This window comes from Rhinoraja longicauda, chromosome 33, assembly GCF_053455715.1.
Source record: "Rhinoraja longicauda isolate Sanriku21f chromosome 33, sRhiLon1.1, whole genome shotgun sequence".
In the NCBI taxonomy this organism is placed as follows: domain Eukaryota; kingdom Metazoa; phylum Chordata; class Chondrichthyes; order Rajiformes; family Arhynchobatidae; genus Rhinoraja; species Rhinoraja longicauda.
Window position 1 is genome coordinate 15,330,868 of NC_135985.1, and position 25,911 is coordinate 15,356,778.

Consider the following 25,911-nt stretch of genomic DNA (forward strand, 5'->3'; position numbering starts at 1 on the left):
TCTCCATCACAGGAGACAGACTAGTGACTGACATCTACTATAAACCCACTAACTCGCACAGCTATCTGGACTACACTTCTTCCCACCCGGTCTCCGCAAAAAGTCTATCCCCTACTCCCAATTCCTTTGTCTTCGCCACATCTGCGCCCGGGGTGAGGTGTTTCACACTAGGGCGTCAGAGATGTCCTCATTCTTCAGGAAACGGGGCTTCCCCTCTCCATTATAGATGAGGCTCTCACAAGGGTCTCTTCTACATCCCGCAGCTCCGCTCTTGCTCCCCTCCCCCCACTCGTAACAAGGACAGAATCCCCCTCGTTCTCACCTTCCACCCCACCAGCCAGCGGATCCAACAAATCATCCGCCAACATTTCCGTCACCTACAACGGGACCCCACCACTGGCCATATCTTCCCATCCCCTCCCCTTTCTGCGTTCCACAGAGACCGTTCCCTCCGTAACTCCCTGGTCCACTCGTGCCTTCCTACCCAAACCACCCCATCCCCGGGCACTTTCCCCTGCAACCGCACGAGATGCAAACCTGTCCCTTTACCTCCCCCCTCAACTCCATCCAAGGACCCAAACAGTCTTTCCAGGTGAGACAGAGGTTCACCTGCACCTCCTCCAACCTCATCTATTGCTTCCGCTGCTCCAGATGTCAACTTATTTACATCGGCGAAACCAAACGCAGGCTCGGCGATCGCTTTGCTCAACACCTGGGTTCGGTCCGCGTTGGCCAAACTGATTTCCCGGTGGCCGAGCACTTCAACTCCCCCTCCCATTCCCAGTCTGGCCCACCGGAAATTGGAGGAACAGCACCTCATATTTCGCCTGGGCAGCTTGCAGCCCAGTGGTATAAACATTGACTTCTCAAACTTTAGATAGTTCCTCTGTCCCTCTCTTCCCCTCCCCCTTCCCAGATCTCCCTCTATCTTCCTGTCTCCACCTATATCCTTCCTCTGTCCTGTCCCCCCAACATCAGTCTGAAGAAGGGTCTCGACCCGAAACGTCACCCATTCCTTCTCTCCCGAGATGCTGCCTGACCTGCTGAGTTACTCCAGCATTTTGTGAATAATACCTTCGATTTGTACCAGCATCTGCAGTTATTTTCTTATAAGAACAGAGAGGTTGTCAGTCCTCACTGCCAAGAGCATTTTAAAGAACATCTCAACACACTTCTTGCAGAACTCTTTGACTCCATGTGGCCAGCTAATCCATCAAGAATAGCAGTTCGAAGCCCAAAACGTTACTTATCCATGTTCTCCAGGGATGCTGCCTGATCTGCTGAGTTATTCCAGCATTTTGTATCTATTTAAGAATTTAAGACCGACATATAGATTGATTGGTGAATGGTGGACAGTTTGTTTAGAGTCATAGAGTTATACACCATGGAAATAGCCCTTCAGTCCAACTCATCTATGCTGACCAAAGTGTATTCCTGAGCTAGGCCCATTTACATGCATTTGGCCCACGTCCCGCTAAGCCTTTCCTATCCATGCACCTGTCCAAATGTCCTTTAAACATTGTAATTGTACTGACCTCAACCATTTCCCCTGGTACTTCATTTCATATGTGAACCTTCTTCTGAGTGAAAAAGGGTATGCCTGAATGTATACAGGAGAAACCTGAGGCAGGATGCTCTTGATACTTAGGAGGCTGTACATGTAATGTGGATCCTTTTTTAAATGTGACATCTTAATTAGAGTGTGTAAATCTTTTTGAATTAAGAGAAATTTACGTGCATCGCCAGTGAGTTATCGCAAAGTGGCACAGCAGCTAGAACTATTGGAAGAATGTGAAATCATTAGAGAGGGTCCAGCAAAGATTTATGACAATGTTTCTTGAAATGCGGGATAACAATTACAAGGATAGATTAGAGAGGCTGGATGTGTTTTCCTTGGAGAATGGAAACCCTAAAGAATATTTGACAGATGTAACGAACAGTCTAGGCAGAGTTGATTGTGAGAGGCTGTTCTCTTTGGTGGAGATGTTGAGGACTAGACGTCATAGGTAGAAATAAAGAAAAATTCTGAAAGACATGAGGAAAATTTCTTATGCAGCGTGTGTTTTGAAACCTGCAGATGTGGTGGTAGTGGCCTTAGAGGAATTGAGATCTAGTGTGTTACTCTGGTAGTGAGTTGGCATAGGTCTCAGGATAAGGGGTCAGTAAATGGATACTCAGATACATAGTACACTCAGGAGAGATTATTAAAGTTTTGGATACTAATTGAATCATAGGATATGGGAATGGATAGGAAAGTAGAGGTGAGGTCAAGATAAGCCATCGTCTTATTTCTCTGTTCATGTTAATTAACATTATTCCTCCTTAGAAATTTCTCTTGTCCTGCTTATTTAAAAATAAAAGAACTTACCTGGTAGCCTGGCTACAGTTACAATCCCTCCCCTTATATTCGTATCTAATATTTTGGCATTTAGTAACAAAACAGATGCATTGTCGTTTATCCTTAAGATTAACCAGCAGCTTTAACTGAAGTTAGATAAAAACTTGAAAGCCAGAATTAAGTATTCAATTAGAATTATCCAACTTTTGTGATGACTAGAGAGAGGAGATATCTAATTGTTGGAGTATGATCAAGTAGATTAAGATGTTTTGTCTATTTGTGCAGATCAGAGTAGAATATGTGATCTCCTTGATTCCCTCATACCCATGTATAAAAAAATAATAAGTATCTTCTTTTTCCAAAATAAATACTGGCATAGACCACTTGACTACATTGACCTGTTTTTGAGCTATAAATAATTTGTAGTACCTTGAAGAGACTTCAGGGATGCTTCTTCAATAATTGTTGCTAATTAGGCCAATTTTTGGGATGAAACTGCTGGAATATTGTCATTAGGATTCTTGTTAGCTTTAACAGTTCAAAGGCTTTTTTCCTTTTTCGCAATCTCTCATAGTGAAATTGAGAGATGTCTAGTAGGATATGGAGAGTGTTGTTTTAACATTTACATACTCCCAGCAAGGAAAGAGTTAAAAAAAAATTGAACTATGGTTATGTTTTGTAACCACAATCTCTGATTGGTACATCAAACATCATTTGACCCCCTTTTAATTATTGTGTAATTATGGCATGCCTTTACAGGTATATTTATTCAGAATTTAAGCCACCTAAAAGTATGTTCATATTTGTTACATTTTAGGTGTCTGACCATTGTCAAACTTGTTCTGAATCAATCCTCAGTAGAGTAGTTTTTAAAAAGATATAGTCCACTATATATGTGACTTTTCGTTTAGATTTCAGTTCTAGGAGCAATTCTCGACACACCAGAGTAGTTGAACTGTCACTTTTTTTCTACTCAGCCTTTCTAATGGAGCGTTCTCCCTGAATCATTTCACATACTCAATGTTGGTGGCCTGTATTTCAGATGGGATTAGATTTTTGACATAGGATCATCCTGTTATTCACAATATTGTCACGCTTGTGAGTGCACTTGCTGGTGAAATGCTTAATAAAGAATTGATTACCAACTTCCAGCTTATTGTTTTCTGTTTTTCCCTCCTGTCTACATATCAATTCTGGCTTAGTGGGTACCACGCTTGTCTCTGTATCAATAGATTTGTAGTTCAAAGACTTGACCATAAAATATAAGGCAAAGTTTATGTCCAATATTGATGAGTGCTGTACCACTATGTTTTAAGTGTTGTAGGCATGGTTTTTGATGAAATGTTAACCAGGCCCAATCTGAACGACCCAACAGTCATGTTTTGAAGTTGAGCAGACAGGTTTTCCCCTTATGCCCTAAAATGTACTCATCCCTCAGTCATCATCAATAAAAACAGCATACCTTGATATTGTCAATGATAGTTTGATCTGTGAACATTGCTGTATTGTTTCCTATATTACAGTCATGACTATGCTTTGTAAGTACCTCATTTGGTGTAATAATGCTTTAAAATGTCTGAAAGTTGTGAAAAATATTGTAGTGATGAAATTCTTTCAGTTTGTTGCTGTTTTGAAGTTTAACACTAAGTACCATATTGCCTTATTGAAATGAGTCTGTTCTGAAGTGCAAGAATATGCTACTTAGTATACTTTGAGGTTTCACCAAATGTACAGCAACTGCAAGAATAGAATGAATAATGTGCATAAAATATGGTGCAGTATTCACAAATACCCATAATTTCCATCTGAAACTCTTACCTTGCCATAGAGACTGTTAAGAATATTGGAACAAAGTGTGACCACCCCCCCCCCCCCCCCCCACCTTGTAATGTGGCATGACCTTGTTTCCTTACATAGACATCCCTTTGAGAGCAGCTGCATCATTGCATTCATTACGACATTCTCCTCTCCTCCGACGCTGGCAACCTCAACATCCTCATCCTACTTGACCTCAGCGCCGCCTTTGACACCATAAATCACTCCATTCTCCTCACCCGACTTGAAACCTCCCTTAACATCACCGGCACAGCCCTATCCTGGTTCAAATCTTACCTCTCTGACAGACACCAGTTCATCTCCATTAACAACTGTAAATCCCCCACCGCTCCCCTCCCCCAAGGTGTCCCCCAAGGCTCAGTCCTTGGCCCCCTCCTCTTCATCCTCTACCTGTTCCCCCTTGGTCAATTAATCCGCCGTCATGGTCTCAACTTCCACTGCTTCGCCGATGATATCCAGCTCCTCATCTCCACCAAGTCAATCTCCCCCACCACACACTCTACACTGACAAACTGCATCACTGAAATAAAATCTTGGCTTCAATCAAATTTCCTCAAACTCAATTGCAACAAATCTGAAATCATCATCATTGGTCCAAAAACGCTCACCAAATCCACCCAAAACTTCATCCTCAACATTGATGGTCTCCCAGTATCCACCTCACCTCACATCCGGAATCTTGGAATCATCTTTGATCAAGCCCTCTCCTTCGACAAACACATCAAACACATCACAAAGACAGCCTTCTTCCACCTCAAAAACATTGCCCGTCTCCGTCCATCCCTCTCCTCCACAGCTGCAGAAACCCTCATCCACGCCTTCATCACCTCCCGTCTGGACTACTGCAACAGCCTCCTCTATGGCGCACCCTCAAAAATCATCAGTAAACTTCAATACATTCAAAACTCCGCTGCCCGTCTACTCACCCACACCCCGATCCGTGACCATATCACCCCCGTCCTTTATAAACTCCACTGGCTCCCCATCCCCCAGAGAATCCAGTACAAAATCCTCCTCATAACCTACAAAGCCCTCCATAACCTGGCCCCATCCTACCTGACCGACCTCCTCCACAGGCACACTCCCACCTGCACCCTCCGCTCTGCTGCTGCCAATCTCCTATCCCCCCACATCCGGACCAAACTCAGATCCTGGGGGGACAGGGCTTTCTCCATCGCTGCTCCCACCCTATGGAACTCACTACCCCAAAACGTTAGAGACTCCTCCACACTCACCACATTCAAAACATCGCTGAAGTCTCACCTGTTCAGTACTGCCTTCAACCACTGAAGGTCACCTCACCTTCTGTCTCCTTTCTCTGTTCGTTTATTTATTTACTTATTTATCTATTTATTAATTTCCCTATGTTCTCTAAATCTCTGTAAAGCGTCTTTGAGTATATGAAAAGCGCTATATAAATAAAATACATTATTATTATTATTATTATTTTTGTTACTGCTAGAAGGTTGAGATCTGTAAACACAGCATTCTGCAGCCAATCATAGTTTCCTTATTTCTCTGTAGTCGCTCTTATTTACTGTGGAGTTGGAATATTTTTCATCTAAGAAGATAAGAGAGCAAAGCAGCAATAGACCTAATGCCCACTCTGCCATTTGGTAAGGTCATAATTGATCTGGTCATTAGTCTCATCTTCAATTTCCTGCCCAGCCTCCATAACCTGTGAATGCCCGGTGGTCAAAAAATCTCTCCACGAGTTAACATCTGCCCCAATTACAACCTAGTGCCCAGTGGGTCATGTATAATCATAGTTTCATGTTGAACTAATTCCAGCTTGTTGTGAGTCACTTTGCACTTGTCCTGAAGCAATGAACTCAGGACAAGCAAATGTGTCTTTCTTGTTTTTTATCTAGTGATTGAACTAACCTTTGACTCCTTCTGTGTAATTCTACAAGAAACTAATCAGTATTTGGTGTTTTTTTAAATAACAAATTCTGCTTGGTAGTGCTGCTGATCCAGAAGTGAGAATGAACTGGGTATGACTGAGTTTATGAATATTAATCTACCTGTTGAGTCTTTACAAACCATTTTAAAGCCCCTAATGCCAATGACACGCAGTCGTCAGGGGAAAAAACATGCTGTAAATCGTATTTAGTACATCTGCATTGGATGGTGCAAGGGCTTCCCTGGTCAGTGATAATGCAGCAATTGTTGGTCTTAATCCATGACCATAAAACCAGGATCAGAACAAGGCCATTTAGCCCATTCAATCATGGCCGATCGATTTTTCTGTGTCAAACTCATTCTTCTGCCTTCTCCCCTTAACCTTTAACACCTTTCCTAATCAATAATCTATCAATCTCTGCCTTAGAAAATACCCAGTGTCTTGGCCTCCACAACTGCGGCACGGTGGCGCAGCGGTAGAGTTGCTGCCTTACAGCGAATGCAGCGCCGGAGACTCAGGTTCGATCCTGACTACGGGCGCCGCCTGTATGGAGTTTGTACGTTCTCCCCGTGACCTGCGTGGGTTTTCTCCGAGATCTTCGGTTTCCTCCCACACTCCAAAGACGTGCAAGTTTGTAGGTTAATTGACTGGGTAAATGTAAAAATTGTCCCTGGTGTGTGTAGGATAGTGTTAATGTGCGGGGATCACTGGGCGGCGCGGACTTGGTGGGCCGAAAGGGCCTGTTTCCGCGCTGTAGAATCTAAATCTAAAAAAATCTAAACCGTCTGTGGCAATTCCACCCTCTGGCTAAAGAAATTCCTCCTTGTCTCCATTTTAAAGGAACATCTTTTTATTCTGAGGATGTGTCCTCTGCTTCTAGACTCTCCCATTACTGGAAACGTCCTTTCCACATCCACTAGGCCTTTTATTTTCTGGTAGGTTTCAATGAGATCCCCCCTCATCTTTCTAAACTCCATTGAATAGAGGCCCATAGCTTCAAACGTTCCTCATACGTTAACCCAATCATCCTCGGGATCCTTTCTCATAAACCTCCTCTGGACACTCTCCAAAGCCAGCATATCCTTCCTCAGATGTGGGGCTCAAAACTGCTCATAATATTCCAAATGTGGCCTCATCAGCCCCTGATAAAGCCCCAGCATTACATCCTTAAACAAATGGAAAAAGAACTGCTGGATGAACTCAGCTAGTCAAGTTGCATTTGTGGAGGCAAGGGGATCATCTACCAGAAATGTCAAGCAGATTCCAGCATCTGCAGCCTCTTGAGTCCCAGAAACTAGTTTTAGAATGATGGCTCCACTCTGCAAATTAGTCATTTTTGGAGAACTGGCAGGGTGTCGGCCATTCATGACAGGTTGCTTTTTTCCCGGAGACTCTGAAAACATAACCATAGTTATGAGGTTCTCTTGGTGGTGATGCTGTTAGTCAAACAGTGTTTTTTCTGTGCCTGGTTGTTCAGCCATCTTTTGGAGCACCATTTTCAGATTCCCTCTGAATCTACTTTGCTGCAAGGTAAAGCTGTAAATTAGCTGAGAGTTAAAGAAATAAAATAAATGTTTTTTAAAAATTATTTAATTACTGATTAGATGCTCATTAAAAGATCACTAATGCATAGATCTCTTCAAATCTCTAAACGAAACAAAACCATTGACATATTTAATATAATTATAAAATAACATTTACTCCTGTTGATTTTAGTCAGTTTCAGTCTGTTGAGTAATATATATGTTCAAAAATATTGCCTCCTGTCCACCACAGGCATAATAATAACTCCAAACACCCCTGAAGCATTAAATCATCTTGTACTCATAATAAATGTGTGAATATCTTTTCTTGTTAGAATCAGAACCATTCAAGCTTGAGGGTTATTGGCAGATTATAAATATGCCATTTTATTTATATTCAAATGAATACAAATAGGGGCTAAACTTAGTTCTTCCACGCAAGATTTGCAACTCTCCACCCTCCCATCCTCTCTTTTCCCTCCCACCCCCAAATTGAAATTGAGTGGGACTAGCTATAGTTTGACTTTCTTGAATTGACTTTCTCTCATCAGCAAGGTTGTACTTTTCAATATCCCTTAAATCGATTTTGTACTTTAGTCTGCTTTGGTAGTTAACCCTTGCACTCTTTAAATACTGGAGATGTGCCAGAAGACTGGAGGGTGGCAAATGTTGTGCCTCTATTCAAGAAGGTTCTGCAGGGAAAATGCTGGGAACTATAGGCCAGTGAGCTTAACTCTATAGTTGGAAAGTTACTAGAGAGTATTCTGAGGGATAGGATGCACAGGCATTTAGATGGGCAAGGACTGATTAGGGTTAGTCAGCATGGTTTTGTACATGGGAGATCATGTCTCACAAATCTGATTGAGTTTTTTGAAGACGTGACCAAAAAGGTTGATGAGGGCAGAACTGTAATTGTTGTATATGGAATTCAGCAAAGCATTTGACAAGGTTCCGCATGGTAGGCCGCTCTGGAAGGTTAGATCGCATGGATCCAAGGAGAAACCTGAATGGATAGAAAATTGGCTTCATGGAAGGAAGCAGAGGGTGATGGTGGAAGGTTGCTTCTCAGACTGGAGGCTTGTGGCTATATTGTAATAATTTACACCCAGAACAGGTTACGATCCTTGCAGGGACCCTCCAAATGATGTTCATCTTGTTGGTGCAGGCCATCATTCGCAGATTCCATCTTGGGGAAACTTGCTTATTTATAGATATTAAATGTACAAACTAAGCAAATACATATCCCGTTATTTACACAATGACAAACACTTAGGACAACAGACAAAATTAGAGTTGTAGGAAAGTTGGCTTTCACAAAAAGCTTGTCCTTTCTCAAATTTCCCTTGCAAATTTAACATCCTTCAGAATGCTGGGGTAACTCAGCTGGGTCAGGCAGTATCTCTGCAGCAGAGGAATAGGTGATGTTTCGGGTCAGAACCCTTCCTCAGACTGGGTGTGATGAAGTCTGAAAAAGGGTTACGACCTGAAATTTCACTCTTTTCTCCAGAGATGCAGCCTGACCTGCTGAGTTACTCCAGCATTTTGTGTCTACCTTTGGCAGACAAAGAAGTATTTGTATATATTTTCTCATTAAACAGAGCAGATTTTAAATTTACTCACAAATAATACTTTGAAAGAAACATACTAATACAACCCAGGTTATATTGTATAATTATGCTCCAAGTGTAAATTATATTTGCTTGAACTTTTCATTTTTAATGAGTTTGAGATGTTGCAATTTTTAACAGAGCAATTGGCTTGATAGAACAAAGCAAAATGCTGACTTTTACTTAAGCCCACTGACTTAACCTCCAGTAATGCACATTAGCCTTGGTATTATTAAACAGCAGGATTTATTGTACTAGATTTCAGTGCCAACATGTGCGAAAGAGGTTAGAATTCAGTGGAAGTGGTGGTAAGATATCTATGAACAAGATGATGTGCTGAAACGATTACATATAACAAAACAAATTGACCATCCTTGATACGGGGGTTGATTTTTATCGTTGTATGTGCTGTCTACAGTGATACATAGGTCCAAAGTAGAATATAATAAAAAGGAACTGCAGACGCTGGTTAACGCCAAAGATAGACATAAAGTACTGAAATAACTCAGCAGGTCAGGTGGTATCTCTGAAAAAAAAATGGATAGGTGACGTTTCAACCCAAAATGTCACCTATCCATTTTCTCTAGAGTTGCTGCCTGACCCACTGAGTTATTCCAGAATTTTATATCCAAAGGAGAATAGTTGTTTTTCACTTCACCTTTGCCTAAATACATCTTTCAGAAAAAGGCCTGTCAGATGGATGGCACAATTTTGAAGAAGGTAAGGGTGTACTTCCCTTTTTCCTGAGGCAATATTATCTCTCAAACAAAGTTACTGAAATACAATATTGTTCTTCAAGGGTGTGTGCTCTGTGCAAAGTGGCTGACCTGTTTCCTTCACTTATAGCAGTGACTAGATTTCAGAAGAACTTCATTGGCTACAAAGGACTTTGGAATATCCTGAGCTCTCAAAAATCTAGAATGCAGACATGCCAAGGGGAATTAAATATAAAATAGGGAGGTATACTTCAGTATGTATGTATTGTTGTAACCCTATTTGGAGTGCTGCATACAGTATTGTTCTCCTTTGGTGAGGAAGGATGTTAATGCATTGGATGCAATTCAGAGATTTACTAGACTGATAACTGGAATGTGGGTTGCCTGGCAAGGAAATGTTGAACAGTCCAAATCATATTCTCAGGAGTTTAAAAGAGTGACAGGGGACTTGATTGAAACATAGAAGATTCTGAGGACTTTCAACAGCATGGATCTGGGGAGAATGTTTCCTTTTGTGGAAGCAAATTCCTAAAATTTTTAAGCTAGAGGTAGGTCAATTCTTGATTAGGTCTGGGCTGGGATGTGAAATGCTATTTCAGGGAAACGGGAAAGCAGAGTTGACGATACAATCAGATCCGTCATGATCTTGGTAATTGATTGAGCAGGCTTGAGAGCCAGGTAGCCTAATCCTCCTCTTATTTTGTATATTCGTAGAAAGGGATAAAACCTGTTCGTTTTTGCAAGAAATTAATGAATATATTTGTCATAGGCATTCAGAGAAATCATTGGCAGAAAAAAAATTGTTAACATTTGCCTGCATTCTCCAACCTACATGTATATATTACAATATTTCACCTGTCCTAAGGATCACAGGTAGTAACAACTATGAAGGTGAGGCATTATCAAAAAATATCGGCAGAAGCAGATAAGAAGCTGGCAAACACAGTGTGAAATCAGATAGCAGATAATAATTCTTGCCGAAATAGTGGCTTGTGAAGCTTGTGATTAACCATGCCTTTCTGATACTGGAAATTATATATACATATACATTTGTTGCATCTGCAAAATACACCACAGTAACTGCGTTCTACCGGTCATGGAAGAGAGACCAAGGCTCAGAACATATTTTCTGTCATTTCCTCTTCTTTTAATATAATACAACTTTTGAAGTGAAGGCAGGTTTTATTTGAACCCATAGATGCAGAATAATATCTAAATCTGGCCTGGACGAAAAAAACATGGTATTTGAACTCTACAAAATAGGATTTTAGATTACTAATATAAACATTATATTTCAAGATGTATCATAATTAAGATAATACTGATTCACAATAAGGATTAACCCGCAAAATAATTATTGTCTTAAAAAAAGAAAGCCTATTCTACTTCCATTATAATGAAATGTATAATAAGCACAGGACTTTAGAAGGGCTGGGAGGGTTTGACATCATTTCGTAACCAAAACAATGCGTCAATATGAAGCAGGCATTTGGACAGATTTTAATGGGAAAATTTGGCACTTTGATGATGATAACATTAATTTTATAATAAGTTGAGGTCTACTTGTTAAAATTTATTTTCCCATCTGCTGTCATTTGGCAAGTAATCATTTCTGAGTCCGTCGGAAAATTGGGAATCTCTAAGGTTTGAAATCAGTGCATAGTGTTAGGAAATCTTTTGGTGTCTCCAGAACAGTAGTTCTATTTAGTTTTCAATATAGACCGTCCCTGGGTTCTGACAATTCCTGGGAACTGTCTGAAAGTCCATTACCCCAAATATCTGGGTTTTTTAATGATAGCCCAAATTGTATCCACAGACACTTGCTATTATTCTTTAATTTCATTGACTATTCATCCTAACACTACCTATAATTAAATTAATGAAATGTATATATAAATGAATACAGCAAAACACTTTTTTAAATCATAATCTTCAAATCTGCTTTAAAAATGTTTGGGAGAATTTGTAGAGAGTGGTATTTGCATGTGAGATCATCTTTAACCTAGGGAGACCCTAGGTTATCTTGGCTAGGAGACCAATGTTCCAAAGCATAACAGTCCCCAGGTTATTGTAAAGGTTTTGTTTCTGAGAATTGTCCATAAACCGCTTTTTCCATAAGTCAGAAATGAACAATTTCAATAAGGTCGATTATCATGAACATTTATTTATTGCCATACCCTGCATAGTTACAATGGTACAGAATCAGAATGTCACACGACTAGTGGCTAGTTTCAGTGGCCTTAAACTGTAAATGGATGTCACATTGTTTGATAAAGTATTTTACAAGATGAATAGAAGAGATTGCATTGTCAGTTTCCAAACCACATCTCTTAAATTGCCTCCCACCATGAACTGGCACCTACATTCTTAACAGACAATGGTCTCTGATTACTGCAGGAAGGTTACATGTAAACATTTTTTGAAGACTGGTTGTATTTTGAATTAATCATTATTCCATAACTCCTGTAGTTATTTCTATTTTTCTAACCAACTTTCCTATTCTAAATATTCTTTAAATGTTTATGGGAGAATTTGCGAAAAATTGGATTTCTGTAAATCGGGCATTCCGTATTCGGGCATCCCGTTTAGTTTATGGGAAGGAATTCTGAGTGTGACCCCCATTGCCTTTTTGCAGTTGATGGTAGTGAATATCTGGTGCACTTGCTGCAGCTGGTAGAATGGAATGTTGAGTGAAATCATCACGATGCAGTTCATTATAGGGAATGAAAATGATCGGGAATGTTGGCTGGGAGCCAGTGACTCCTGCAGTCAATAAAGGGTCTCGACCCGAAACATCACACATTCCTTCTCTCCAGAGATGCTGCCTGACCTGCTGAGTTACTCCAGCATTTTGTGATACCTTTGATTTGTACCAGCATCTGCAGTTATTTTCCTACATAGAAAGAGGTTGGGTGAGAGTTCAGCACCACCTGTAGTTGATAGTAGAGAACACTGCATGTGGGACCACCGCTGCCATGCAGTTGACAGTTGGAAATGTCTAGTGCAGCACTCTTTAGTAAGTGGAAAAAAGTTTGAGTATGTGACCAGTGCCTCCTCTAATTGATGGTGGGAGATGTAAGGTACAACACCTCTACATCTGATGGAGGGGAAAGTCAAGTCGAAACCAGCAGCCTCTGCAGTCAATGGATAGAACATGGAGTGAGCCCAGAGCCCCAGCAGTTGACAGACCATAGGTAGGAGAAGTAGGCCGTTTAGCCCCTCATGCTTGGTATGCGTTAAATAAAACCAGTTTTTACCTCATGTCATTTTTTTAATCAATACTCCTATTCCCTCCTTAACTTTGTCATTAGCAAAAATGGAAATATTACATTTGGACCATATAGCCAAATAGATATAAATTGTGAATACTATTGGGATCTGAGCACCAATCACTGCAGTACCCAATCGGTCTCAAAATACCAAACGGAGAGTGACCTGTTTACTCTTACACTTTGTTTAGTTTCTAAAGCCAAGGCCTACTGGATCTCCTGGTTGCTAACCATTTCAACTCCTCTCCACATTCCCACACTGACCATTTTACTCTGGGCCTCCTCCATTGCCAGAGGGAGACCACATGCAAACTGGATGAACAGCACCTCATATTCCGCTTGAGTAGCTTACAACCCAACAGTATGAACATTGAATTCTCCAGTTTTAGGGAACCTCCTATGTAAAGGCTCCCACTGACCCCCCTTTTGCCCCCACACCCCCACCTTTATTTCTCCCCTCTCACCTGCTCCTTCCCTGTGCCCCACCTCGATTCCAACATATTTCTCCCACCCCCTCTTCACTTCTGCTAGTTTCCTGCATCTAGCTCTGCAATTCACAACTCCAACCCTGTCGCACACCCTATGCTTTTATCTCCAGCCCTTGTTCCAATCATCGGCCTATCAAAATCCTCCCTCACCTGTGTCCATCTATAACCTGCTGCACTTTGCCCTGCCTCTCCCCTCTTTTAGCTTTCTTATTCTCCCTCCCCACCCTCTTCATAGTCTTAATTATAGATTTTCTACTGCTGACATCAGGTTGACAGATCATTAATCCCTTATTTTCTCCCACTCTCATTTTGTAAAAAAAGAGGATCACATTTACTACTCTATAATCTGCAGGAATCATTAGAGTTTGTCAGATTTTGAAAGATGATAAGCAAAGTTTATATTGTCTCTTCAGCCATCACTTTCAAACTTCTGCTGTGGATAAGCAGGTACTTATCTTTTTTTTAAATTTTCAAGTTCACTAACCTCTGGAATAACTTCTTCACTCATATCTATTTTTTATTTGCTTATATGCATGCGAACCTTGGTTCTTTAGGTGATTTGTTTGTATCTATCTTCATGGAAGACACAAAGTATTTGTTAAATTTCTCTACCATTTTCTTATTGTCCTTTATAAATTCTCCTTTCCCTGCCAACAAGTGCATATAAGTAGAAGCTCCTACAGTTTAATTTTACATTGTGGGAGACCAGTGCCCTTGCAATCGATGGAAGGAATGTCTGGTGACCCCATAGTTAATTGAAGTAAAGGTCAGGCAAAAGAATGGAAGTGCGAGTGGACTATTAATAAATATCCCATGTGGTTTGTAACAGGAGACTGTCACTCATTTTCAGATGATAACTAATGAGATTCTTGTGTCAACTGCAGCACCAAAAGGCAATGAGGTCCGTATTGGGAAATGATCAGTGTCTTCTGTAATCAATATAATGGAATGTCACATATAGTATATATGAGAAGCCCTTATTGTTAATTTCATGACCCCAATACATTTGAATTTCATCCCTATTTGGAACAATATTTGATTGGTTTGTATCCACCACATATAATCAAGTTGACCCAGCCAGCCCAATTCGATGCATTGAATCACTTTAAAGAAAAACATTGTACTTGTTAAACTGGAATTAGTCTTACTTATCCAAAAGATCCATAAAATGAAGATAAGACCAATGTGTTGCTAAGTGTTCAGCTCCTCAAAAGCAGACAACTGCTTCATTTGTTCCACCTGCATAGAATGTCTTCGCACCAGCTTCTTCTTGGCTTTCATGTCATTTCGCTTTGGTGAAGATGGTGCCATGGGAACGACAGACTTCAAGCACATGGTCAGAGGGGATGAAGGTTTGCTGTTGCAGCCAATGTCAGGGATGGGTGGATTGGGATTGACATTCAGTGGAGGCAGATGTCCTGGCCTTGTATGAGAGATGTGATCTAGAAGTAATGTTCCAGAGCCTCTCCTTTCAAGGAGACCAGGGGGCCTGCGGCGAACAGAACTAGGTGATGTGCTGGAGATGCTATCTAATGATTCACGAGAGCTATTCAACAAGGTCAGGGGAGAGGTATTATGTTTCTTTCTTTCAAAAGTAACTTTTATTGGATCAAAAGGAGTGGTGACTGAATCTGAATAAAGTTGGGAGTCTGAATCATAATGGTCATTGCCCAATCTTCTGCGGTGAACAGTGTCTCGCAAGCTCACTTGGCCAGTTGAAGCAAAGCTGCTGACGCTATCTTGCTCAGAAGGCAAAGTACTTCTTCGAGCTAAAGGCTGATGCTGTGCTTGGTTCTTCTCATAGGACTGCTTTCGGGAAACTGGTGCTGATGTGGAGGGAGTCCTACAAGTTGAGTCACCTACAAATGGGAAGGTAGATGGATCTTTACTTTCTATGCTGTTGGTCCTGGATAAAGTTGTCCGTTTGGGCAGAATCAACCCATTGATTCCTTGCATGATCTCTTCATCTGGACTAACCCTTTTGCTCTCCTCCTGGTAAGCAGACGCTGCAAGAACAGATGGAGCAATTAAACCCCAGGGCTCTGACTGAAGCCTTTTTAACTGTGGTAGTCGTGTCCCAATTCGTTTTGGATTGGCTTTTCTAGTTGGAGAGCCAAGATCATTGTGTGGTTTGCCAGTGTAACTTCCAGTTTGATGTGAGATTACCTGGAAGTTAAATGATTTTTCATCTTCCTGCTCACTGGTAGGTGATGGAGTCAAAGATGTCTTGAGCTCAATATCAGATGGGGACGTACACAGAGGCATATGTCTCTCTTCCAACTCTGGTGAAGGTGGAACATTTAGATACTGCTTGGTTGTTTTTGTACCAGAAGGAGATTTATCAGTAGTTATTATTATGACTTCTTTCCCTTTAGCTTTGCAAGCATTCAGCAGACATTTAAGGACCTCTTTGTCATCTGTGTTGATGGCATAAACCAACGCTGATGCACCAGAATGATCCTCCAGGCTTGGATCAGCTCCATTGGTCAGCAGCAAAGATACAGCTTCTTCTCCAGCCCTCTCAATACAGGCATACATTAATGCTGTTTTACCAGACTTATCTTGAATGTTTGGGTCTGCTTGATTTTCCAGCAGATATTTGATCATCTTGGCTTTGCTCACACTCTGCTGATCAACATGCCTGGTCATACAAGCCACCATGAGAGCTGTCTCTCCCCTTTCATTGCTTTCATTAATGTATGCTCCTCCTTCTAATAAAAGTCTGGTTAATCTCAACCTCCCCAACCACACAGCCTTTAGGAGGGAATTCCCATCGGTCCGTAGTTCAGTGGCATCAACCATGACAAGAGATATTATTGTATATCCTTTGGAAGCCTGATGGACTTGAACATCTGGGTTAAACAATAAAAGGCAACAATCAATAATATATCTAAAGTTCTAATACTGTCCTCGATGCACACAGATTGTATATAATGTTCTATCATTTATCTGTGTAGAGTTACAAATTATAGAAATTACATGGTTCCTGGATTAGGGTCTAGGGATCAGGCAAGAAACAAAGACCAGATCAACTATGATCTTACTAAATAGAAGAGTAGCGTGAGGGAACAAGGCCACTTCCACTCCTGTTCTTATGTAGTTTCATTGCTATTTAAATACTGTTGGCTGATACTCTAGTACAGTGATTAGGGAGAGCTTAAATGGATGCCTTATAAGGAATGGTCAGACAAATCATGCTTGTATCTACAGGAGTTTAGAAAGGTGCTGGGGATATGGCAGAAACATTAGATCTTGAGGAATCGGGACAGGTTGGTGTGGAGAGAGAAACTATAACTAGGGCTCACTATTTAAAAATAAAAAGTCATTATTTGAGTTAAAGATAAAGTGAATTTATTTTATCTCAGGTGGTCGCAAGTCTTTGAACTCTTTCTCAAGGGAAACTATTCATCATCCCAGCAAGCAACTTCATGAGTCAAAACCCTCATCTATGATTTAAAATCTTCCCATTGTCTATATTCTCCTCCAGGTATTCAATCCTCTGGACTTCTCCACTCTCTTCTTGATAATCCCAAATTGAACCCATCCTCCAGTGGCAGCCAACCCTTTAGCTACTTGGACCTGGATCTCTGAAATTCCTTCCCTCAATCTTTCTGCCTCTCATTTTCCACATTTATTTTAATCTGTCACTCAGACTGTCTCAAACCCACTTGTGCTAATATCACCTGAGAGAACCCGGTGACATTTTTTCTTTGACAATAACCCTGTGAGGTGAGCCAATTAAAGGCACAATATAAATGGAAGTTATTGTCAATAAAAATTCCATCATATGCATTGTTTACCTTGCATTATGACAAGAAATAATACAACCCAGAAGGAGATGATGCAGCCATCAGGTCCATGCAGCAATTCCAGCAGTACCAGCAGTACCATTCTTCCTCTCCTGATTTCCCTGTAATCTTGCAATCTGCTCTCACTCTCATCTATCACCCCCCCCCCCCACACACACACACAATTTGATGGTTTGCCATTTACCTACGTTAGGGGTAATTTATAAGAGCCAGAATGTCTTTGGGATATGGGAGGAAAATGGAGCGCTGAAAGGAAACCGACATGGTCAGAGGGAGAACATGCAAACTTCACACAGACAGCACGGGAGGTCAGGATTGAAACATAGAAACATAGAAACATAGAAATCATAAAAAATAGGTGCAGGAGGAGGCCATTTGGCCCTTCGAGCCATCACCACCATTCATTACGATCATGGCTGATCATTCACAATCAGATTGAACCCTGCTTGTTTTAAATCCTACACTACTGTGTAGACCTTGACAGATGAATGACGAGATTTACATACTTATCTTTGAAAGGTTCAAACTGAGGATACAAGAAAATTCATTAGTAATTGTGTTTGCACATTTCTTCTTGGGGCGGTATGTCTGCTGCTGGTTCCCTTTATTCTTTCCATCTAATTGGAAATGTCTGAACTGGTTAATCTTGACCTGTGCTGTCACTCACTAAAGAGAGTTGATGGCCACGGTTAAGTAAAATACCATTTTCTTCAACGGTAGGGTAAGCATCATCTCATTTCAGTGCAACGTAATTATATTAAAACTGTGATTTTGGATGCAATCAGTTACAGTGCCCTCCATAATGTTTGAGATTTGTAATGGAAAAAATAGACACATCCTATCTGCTCAAGTTTAAACAAATGCCTCAAAACAGGCCTGACAGAGCATCACCAGAGAAGACACCTAGCAACTGGTGATGTCCATGAATTGCAGACTTCAAGTAGCCATTGCATGCAAAGGATATGCAACAAAATACTAAACATGACTACTTTCATTTACATGACATTGCTGTGTCCTAAACATTATGGTGCCCTGAAATGGGGGGACTATGTATAAACACTGCTGTAATTTCAACATGATGAAACCAAAATGTATAAATATGACCTTTATTAAAATCTGACAATGTGCATTTTAACTACATGTGTTGTTTTCTATTACAAATCTCAAATTGTGGAGTACAGAGGCAAATAAATAAATGATGGGTCTTTGTCCCAAATACTATGGAGGGCACTGTATAAAGTCTCAGAATGTCAGTCAGGTCCCAATGGTTTAAGATGAAGCTACTTTCCGTGTTTTGGACAGTAGATGGCGCAGCTGTCCATGTGAGCAGCAAGATTAGGGAAATGCACAGGCGTTTGCCCTTAGGATGTTGCCGTTGCTGATGTTGTTGTTCGTCACTCGTTCTCAAGTGAGACCGTGACATCTAGTCTACATTGTTGCGATGAGTACGGAGATGGCTGATTAGACCAAAGTTCCTTTCATACAGGTAGAAGTGGTGGAAGGATGCTGCAGCATCAGTGGTTCCAGAACCACTGCTGATATTAGAGTATTGAATACTGCACTGCATTGGACCATGTATAGCATAGTATAACAATGTTGTTGGAAATAATCAAGTACGCTCGGCAAGTCAATTCAGGTGCAGCAAATGTCAAAATGCATAATAATCAATCTTAATTTTAACCTCTCCAATCGAATTGGAATTAATGTTAGGTTTGAATTAACCAGTTCTGACAGTTTTACTTGTTACAGCCTCCTGTTCGCTGGCTCTGTGGATTTCAGAATCCTTGTTCTCATTTATAATCTTTCTGCCTCGCCATTTCTTTAACTGTTTAGTGGAATCATAGAACTGTTAAATAATCAAAGGATACACCAAGCCATCCTGGCGGCTCATTACCCCATCTTTTCATAGAGCTTTGAAATTTACTTTTCCATAAATTATTCGTTTTCCCTCAATAGATTTCCTAAATAATTGACTTTTGAAGGCCCTCAGTGCCTGTTTCCCACCGCCCATACAGGCAGCGAGTTCCAGACCAGAACCGCTCACTGTTCACAAATGAATTCCGCCGTCTCTTTAAATTCGTGTCTCCTGCTCTTTGAACCAGTTGACACTGGGGACAAATTCTCTGCATTTTTCCCATGTAAAAGAATCATAATGTGGCGCCCCTCTGTCAGGTCCCCTCTCAACCTGTCTGAAGATGGGGAACAACAACAGCTTCTCCAGACCAACCTTAGAGCTGAAATCTTTCATCCCAGAGTGGTTGTATCGCCAAATCCTCTTTGGTTTAGCACAACTATCTCCCGTCCCTTCTCCCGCGTGGTCACCATCTCCTGAGCCCTCACTCTGTGAAACACCAATCGTTGAAAGAAAAAGGTCGCCTGTAAAATGCCAATCCTTCGATAGGCATTAATTGATGAAAATGTTCTTAATTTTCTTAATAATTTTCGGGTCCATTCTGCACTTTATTTTAATTAAAGTATTTAATTTTAATTAAATATAAATTTTAACATTATAATGACCAACCGGAGCTAAAAACTAATTGATTTATACAGGAAAATATCGGGAATGGAAATTAGTTAATTAAATTCAGAACATTAGCACTAATTTGAATTGATATTCAGAATTACAAAATGAACATGCAAACCAAAGAAAAAATAAAGTCACTATCTTTACCCTAATAACCTGTTATTGAGAAGGGTGTGTCGGACATCAAATACTGAGGCTTTGAATGTGAGGGTAAGAAAAGCAAAGACAAGAGGAACCGAATATCTTGTGGTGGGGACCGACAGATATCGAGGGAGATGGAGACAGACAGACAGAGACGTCGAAGAAATATAAACGGACAGGCGGGGAAACAGAGGAGACGCACACCAGAGACAAACCAGCAATTGTGGCTGTTGATAAATCGTTAGGGAATGGTCGCTGTCCACGGTGCTGATTTCACAGCCTCCCCACTATCCCTTTTATTAACGGCTCTGGGTGTCGAATCACCCTTCTTCCGTCCCTACTCAACCCTTTCGAACATCTTGCCGCTCACATACAACCAACAAACCAATCCTCATCACCATTGGAACTTTAACTCCGCATCTCTCTCCGCAGATGCTGTCCGACCCGCTGAGAATATCCTGCACTTTCTATTTATATTTATTGGGCTCCGTGCAGCCTCTCACTAGCCCCCACCTCAATCCTGCAGTCTGCCTCCTTCCAAATCCCCTTGGTATCTCTTTCCTGCCTTCCTCTGTCTGGGGGACGCCTCGTGTACTACCCGCATTGTGCTGCGGGCAGCCTGTTTACCATTCGTCAATGTGTTCGCTCTAATTCTTGTGCAGACGCTCACTCCTGTTGCCTTCCAGTGTGGGAATCAGAAAGCGCAACGCCAATGGGGGACAGGTCCGCTCGCCTTCAGCCTTGTGCGAGCGGAAGGGGGTTTGAACCAGTGACAAGGGTTCTTGTCTCTGATTCCCTAGACCCACGGGGGCAATACCGAGGGGGAAATCATCCCGTGGGCATTCTCGGGTGAAGGGGAGGGAATCGACTAAAATGGTACAGAAGTCCAATATTTCCAGCGATCCGTTCTCCAGGCTGTTTCCCGGCCCCCCGTTTGAATGACTCATTGTAGATTCAATCCTGCAGATCCCCGGGTCAGTAAACTGCAGATCTCTTGATCGGAGGGAAAACCCCGCCAAAGAGGGATCAATTGGGAAATGTTGCGGACACCCGGTCGTCCCCCTGAAGACATTTAAAAGTAAGCCTCGGCGAGAAAAGCAACTCTCTTGGACCAGACAGAGTTAAAAGCACGCCTACACTAAAATGCTTTGCTGTTGCCGAACTCCGCAATATCTCCCCCCGGGGGACAGAGCTAAGGGAGGGGGAGCGGGGGCTGCTAACTGGAAAACTAAATACATATATAAAAATCTACATTTAGCGATCTAGGCTGCTCACACAGAGATCGTAACAGATTCTTAAATCGTCGATAGGGATTTCATTTAATAGCATTTAAAATTGCCGCTCTATTTCATGTTTTTTAAATAAGATGTTTTAAAAGATGGAAAATAAGCAGACTTACGCGTTGGGACAGAGCTCGACATCGATGCGGCGTTGAACAGACCATGGTGTCTCTCTCTGCCTGTTGAAGTCTCCGAGAGCCTTGTTCAATGTTGCTATTTAATCCAAAAATAAAACATCAAGAAGTCGATTTATTTCCCGACTGCGGCAGCACGGGGAGAGGAAAGCAATGTGTGCAGGGTTACGATCGTAGCTCCGGCAGGTAGAGGGTTTTATTTACATGTTGAAATGGGAGGCGATCAGTGGAATCTTGCAGGTGAGACCTGCCGGTGGCGTTGCCCCTCTCGGGTCTGGACAGCGTTGTTTTGGCTTGTGCTGTGTTTAGGGTGAGCTCAGATGGAGAGATAGGGTTTATAAATATCCGTTTCTTTCATTTGTCAGAAGAAGTACGATAGCGTGCGCGTCATGAACGTCATCCCCAAAATAAGCACGTAACCAGTGTGGTAAGTATTTTTGCCCCTCTGTTCTTCACATCTTCTAAAAATTACTCTTCTGTGTAAATATCACCTCGTCAAACGTAATCAGTCATGAAGTGTCTGCTGTATTCAGGTTATTGAGGTAAGAACTTTGGAACAATTCAACATAACTTGCCTGGAAATTGCTTGCTTCTCAGAAGGAATGGTTCGGGAGAGGTCTGCACTTTTATCCCACTGGGCAGTTCAGGATGGTCATCAGTTGGTTTTGATGTGGAGGGGGCAGGAGGCGAGTTTGGCCGGACGGTTGCAAATTCCTCGACCTTGGATGCTTAATCGCCTTCCGCATGTGGCGTGCAGTCACATTGAGGCTCTCGTCTCAGTTCACTTTATGACACTGTGTTACAAAATGCAACAAATGGACCTTACGCAGATGTCAGCCATTCTCTTAAGATCCGTTGAAAGGATCTCCGAATCACAACTTGACGAAGATCAGACAAAGTATCCTGGTTGATTAATGTCCGATTTGATGTTCTTTCATCTGCGATCATGTTATGAGAGTCTCTGAAACACTACGGATTGGCTGGGAGGGAATGCTCACTCGTTGCCTTTAGAGCATTTCTCTGTTCACCCCCAACTGCTTACAGTCCAGAGAAGAGTCGCTGCACAAGAAGGGAGCAAAGCAAAATACTATAGTATGACTTCGATGGTTGGTAAGATTTTAGAGTACATCAGAGTCCATTATAAAGGATGACGTTACGGAGTACTAAGTTCACGATAAAATAGGCCGAAGTCAGCATTGCTTGACAAATTTGCTGGAATTCTTTGAAGAAGTAAATAGCAGGACAGACAAAGGAGAGTCAGTAGACTTTGTTTACTTAGATTTTCAGAAAGCCTTTGATAAGGTGCCACACGTTAGGCTGCAAAGGAAGATGAGAGCCCACGGTATCAAAGAGCAGGTACGAGCATGGATATCAGGTTGACTGGATGGCAGAAGATAAAGAGTGGCAATAAAGGGGGCTTTTTCTGGTTGGCTGCCAGTGACTAGTGGAGTTCTGCAAGGGTCGGCGCTGGGACCGCTACTCTTCACTTTATATATTAATGATTTGGACGAGGGGATTGAAGGCTTTGTGGCATTTTTTTGTGGATTACACGAAAATAGGTGGAAGGGCAGATCGTGTAGAGAAAGCAGGGACTCTGCAGAAGGACTTGGACAGGTTCGGAGAGTGGACAGAGAAGTGGCAGATGGAATATAGTGTAGCAAAGTGTGGAGTCATGTATTTTGGTCGTAGGAATAAAGGCGTAGACTATTTTTTAAATGGGGTGAGAATCCAGAAATCGGAAGTGCACGGGGAATTGGGAGTGCTAATGCAAGATTCCCAAAAAATTAAACTGCAAGTCGAATCAGTAGTAAAGAAAGCAAACTCAATTATTTCAAGAGGGCATGTATACAAAAACAGGGATATCATGCTGAGGCTCTATAAAGCGCTGGTAAGGCCGCATTTAGAATATTTTGAGCAATTTTGGGCACCATTTCTGAGGAAGGGTGTGCTGGCTCTGGAGAGGGTCCAGAGGAGGTTTACAAGAACGACCCCAGGAATGAGTAGGTTAACCTATGATGAGCGTTTGTCGGCACTGGAGTTTAGAAGAATGATGGGGGATCTCATTGAAACATACAGAATAGTGAAAGGCTTGGATGGAGTGAATGTGGAGAGCATGTTGCCACGAGTGGGAGGGTCCAGGACCAGAGGTCATAGCCTCAGAATTAAAGACGTTCCTTTAGGAAGGAGATGAGGTGAAATTTATTTAGTCAGAGGTTGGTGAATCTGTGGAATTCCTTTCCACAGAAGGCTGTGGAGGCCAAGTCTGGATATTTTTAAGGCAGAGGTAGATAGATTCTTGATTAGTACAAGTGTCAGAGGTTATGGGGAGAAGGCAGGAGAATGGGGTTAGGAGGGAGAGATAGATCAGCCATGATTGAATAGTGGAATAGACTTGATAGGCCAAATGACCTAATTCTACTCCTATTCCTTATGACCTTATAGTTTGGCAAAAACAAACCTGCCAAAAAGGTCACTAAACTTGCAGCTTGCAAACCTTTACTAAAACCAAATAATTTACCACAAGAAGTGTTAACTCCCTAGTTTGTCTGGTGGTGACTATTAGTGCTGAGGGTTTTTTGGAGCTGAGCTGGAACTGTCACAGGCGTCAGATCTCATCAGCAGCCACGTTAACATTTTCAACAAAGCTTTGAGTCATCGAGAAGCAACCAAAGAGGTTCATGTCGGTTCCAATCTCCCATGACCAGAGTTCTCAGAGTGAAACATAAAAAACCCATTTGTATATCCACATTGCTGAACTTAAAAAAAACCAACAGAAAAACTAAAATAAAAACTGAATTTACCTGTGGAGAGGAGAAGGTTATAGAGTCATAGAGTGATACAGTGTGGAAACAGGCCCTTCGGCCCAACTTGCCCCCACCGGCCAACATGTCCCAGCTACACTAGTTTCACCTGCCTGTGTTTGGTCCATATCCCTCCAAATCTGTCCTATCCATGCACCTATCTAACTGCTTCTTAAATGTTGGGTACTGATGTATTGTGAAAAACACTGTTTTCATAATCATAATCATCATTATAATCATACTTTATTAGCAAAGTATGTTTTGCAACATACGAGGAATTTGCGTGCTATCCAGGCAAATCATACCACATATCAGAACAATAGGTAGTGCACAAGAAAAAATAAACATAGTTCAGAATATAGTGTTACAGCTACAAAGAAAGTGCAGGTAAATAAAACAGTGCAAGGGCAACAAAAAGGTAAATTGAAAGATGGGAAATTCATGCTTAGTATCTTAGCATGCAACAAAATACTTTTCACTGTACTTTACTACACGTGACAATAAACTAAACTAAATTAAACTGTATAAAATTATGAGAGGCATAGATATGGAAGATAATTAGTCTTTTTCCCAGGTGAAGTAGTCAAAAACCAGTGGGCATAGGTTTAAAGTAAGAGGGGGAAAGTTTAAAGGAGATTTTGCGAGGCAGGTTTTCCACATAGGGAGTGATGGGTTCCTGAAGCACACTGCCAAGTAGGATAGGGGAAGCAGTTACGATAGTAACTTTTAAGAAACATTTAGACAAATACATAAACAGGCATGAAATTGAGCGATTCAGACCATGTGCATGCAGATGGGATTAATTTGGACTGGCATCATGATTAATGCAGACATGGTGGGCCGAAGGGCCTGTCTCTGTGCTACACTCACTGTTAAATGTTCTATTAGATTACAATGGATTCCACATGTGATTCATACATTAACCATACCTCTATCCTTTGAATGTTATCCTTCAATCGCAGATTATGTAGAATATCAACCAAAATAATCTGTTTGGGCCATGGATTGAGCCTGTTTCTTATTCACTGGCAGTTTAAAATCCCAAAATAGATCCTTTTAATATTTGTTGCAGTGCTAATCTAAATCTCACCCTGTGACTCATTATAAATATAAATATATTTATAGACTCATTGAATATGTTTTGCTGTTCAGTTGTCAGTTACCTAGAGTTCAAATATAGGGATGTTAATTCTGTATAGTGTGTAGTATCTCAAAAAGTATTGTGAACAATATTGATAATTATTCTTGGAGGGGCTTATCTACATTTTGCTGTCTGTTACTGACACCATGAAGCTTAAATCAAGCTGAGACTGAAGTATTTGGAAGTGAAGGAGTCCTTGTAGCTATTATTCTCAACAGGCTGAGAAGCTCTTCACGGAAACGTCAAAGAAACACTTTGGAGGTATATAGCTTTCGTAGAGTAGAGGGGGAGACATTGTTTCCAGGATGATCACTAACTGGTTTGCATAGATTTGGGGTTATTGGTGGCAGAACTAGAGGAGATCTGAAGAGAAAGGTTTCCGACAGGATATTGAGATGTAG

The 25,911-nt window shown here is 41.4% G+C and overlaps 1 protein-coding gene and 1 long non-coding RNA gene across 5 annotated transcripts in view; one reads left to right on the forward strand and one right to left on the reverse strand.

The window, feature by feature from the left end:
* LOC144608883 (uncharacterized) overlaps positions 1-25,911 on the forward strand; it is a 213,962-nt gene that overhangs the window by 5,301 nt on the left and 182,750 nt on the right. The window lies entirely within an intron of this gene.
* ankrd34c (ankyrin repeat domain 34C) lies at positions 7,037-22,277 on the reverse strand. 4 transcript variants are annotated; one of them, XM_078427094.1, is made up of 3 exons: positions 21,554-22,248; positions 19,717-19,830; positions 13,663-16,532 (listed from the first exon to the last, which is right to left on the reverse strand). In XM_078427094.1, the coding sequence occupies exon 3, from the start codon at positions 16,480-16,482 to the stop codon at positions 14,872-14,874; it is 1,611 nt and encodes a 536-aa protein (XP_078283220.1). In that variant the 5' UTR covers positions 16,483-16,532; positions 19,717-19,830; positions 21,554-22,248; the 3' UTR covers positions 13,663-14,871. The 4 variants fall into 4 exon arrangements, 3 of the variants coding, with proteins under 3 accessions (XP_078283220.1, XP_078283219.1, XP_078283218.1); XM_078427093.1 differs by lacking the exon at positions 19,717-19,830 and having other exon boundaries at positions 21,554-21,647; positions 21,773-21,926; XR_013549248.1 differs by lacking the exons at positions 13,663-16,532; positions 19,717-19,830 and adding an exon at positions 7,037-7,600 and having other exon boundaries at positions 21,554-22,277.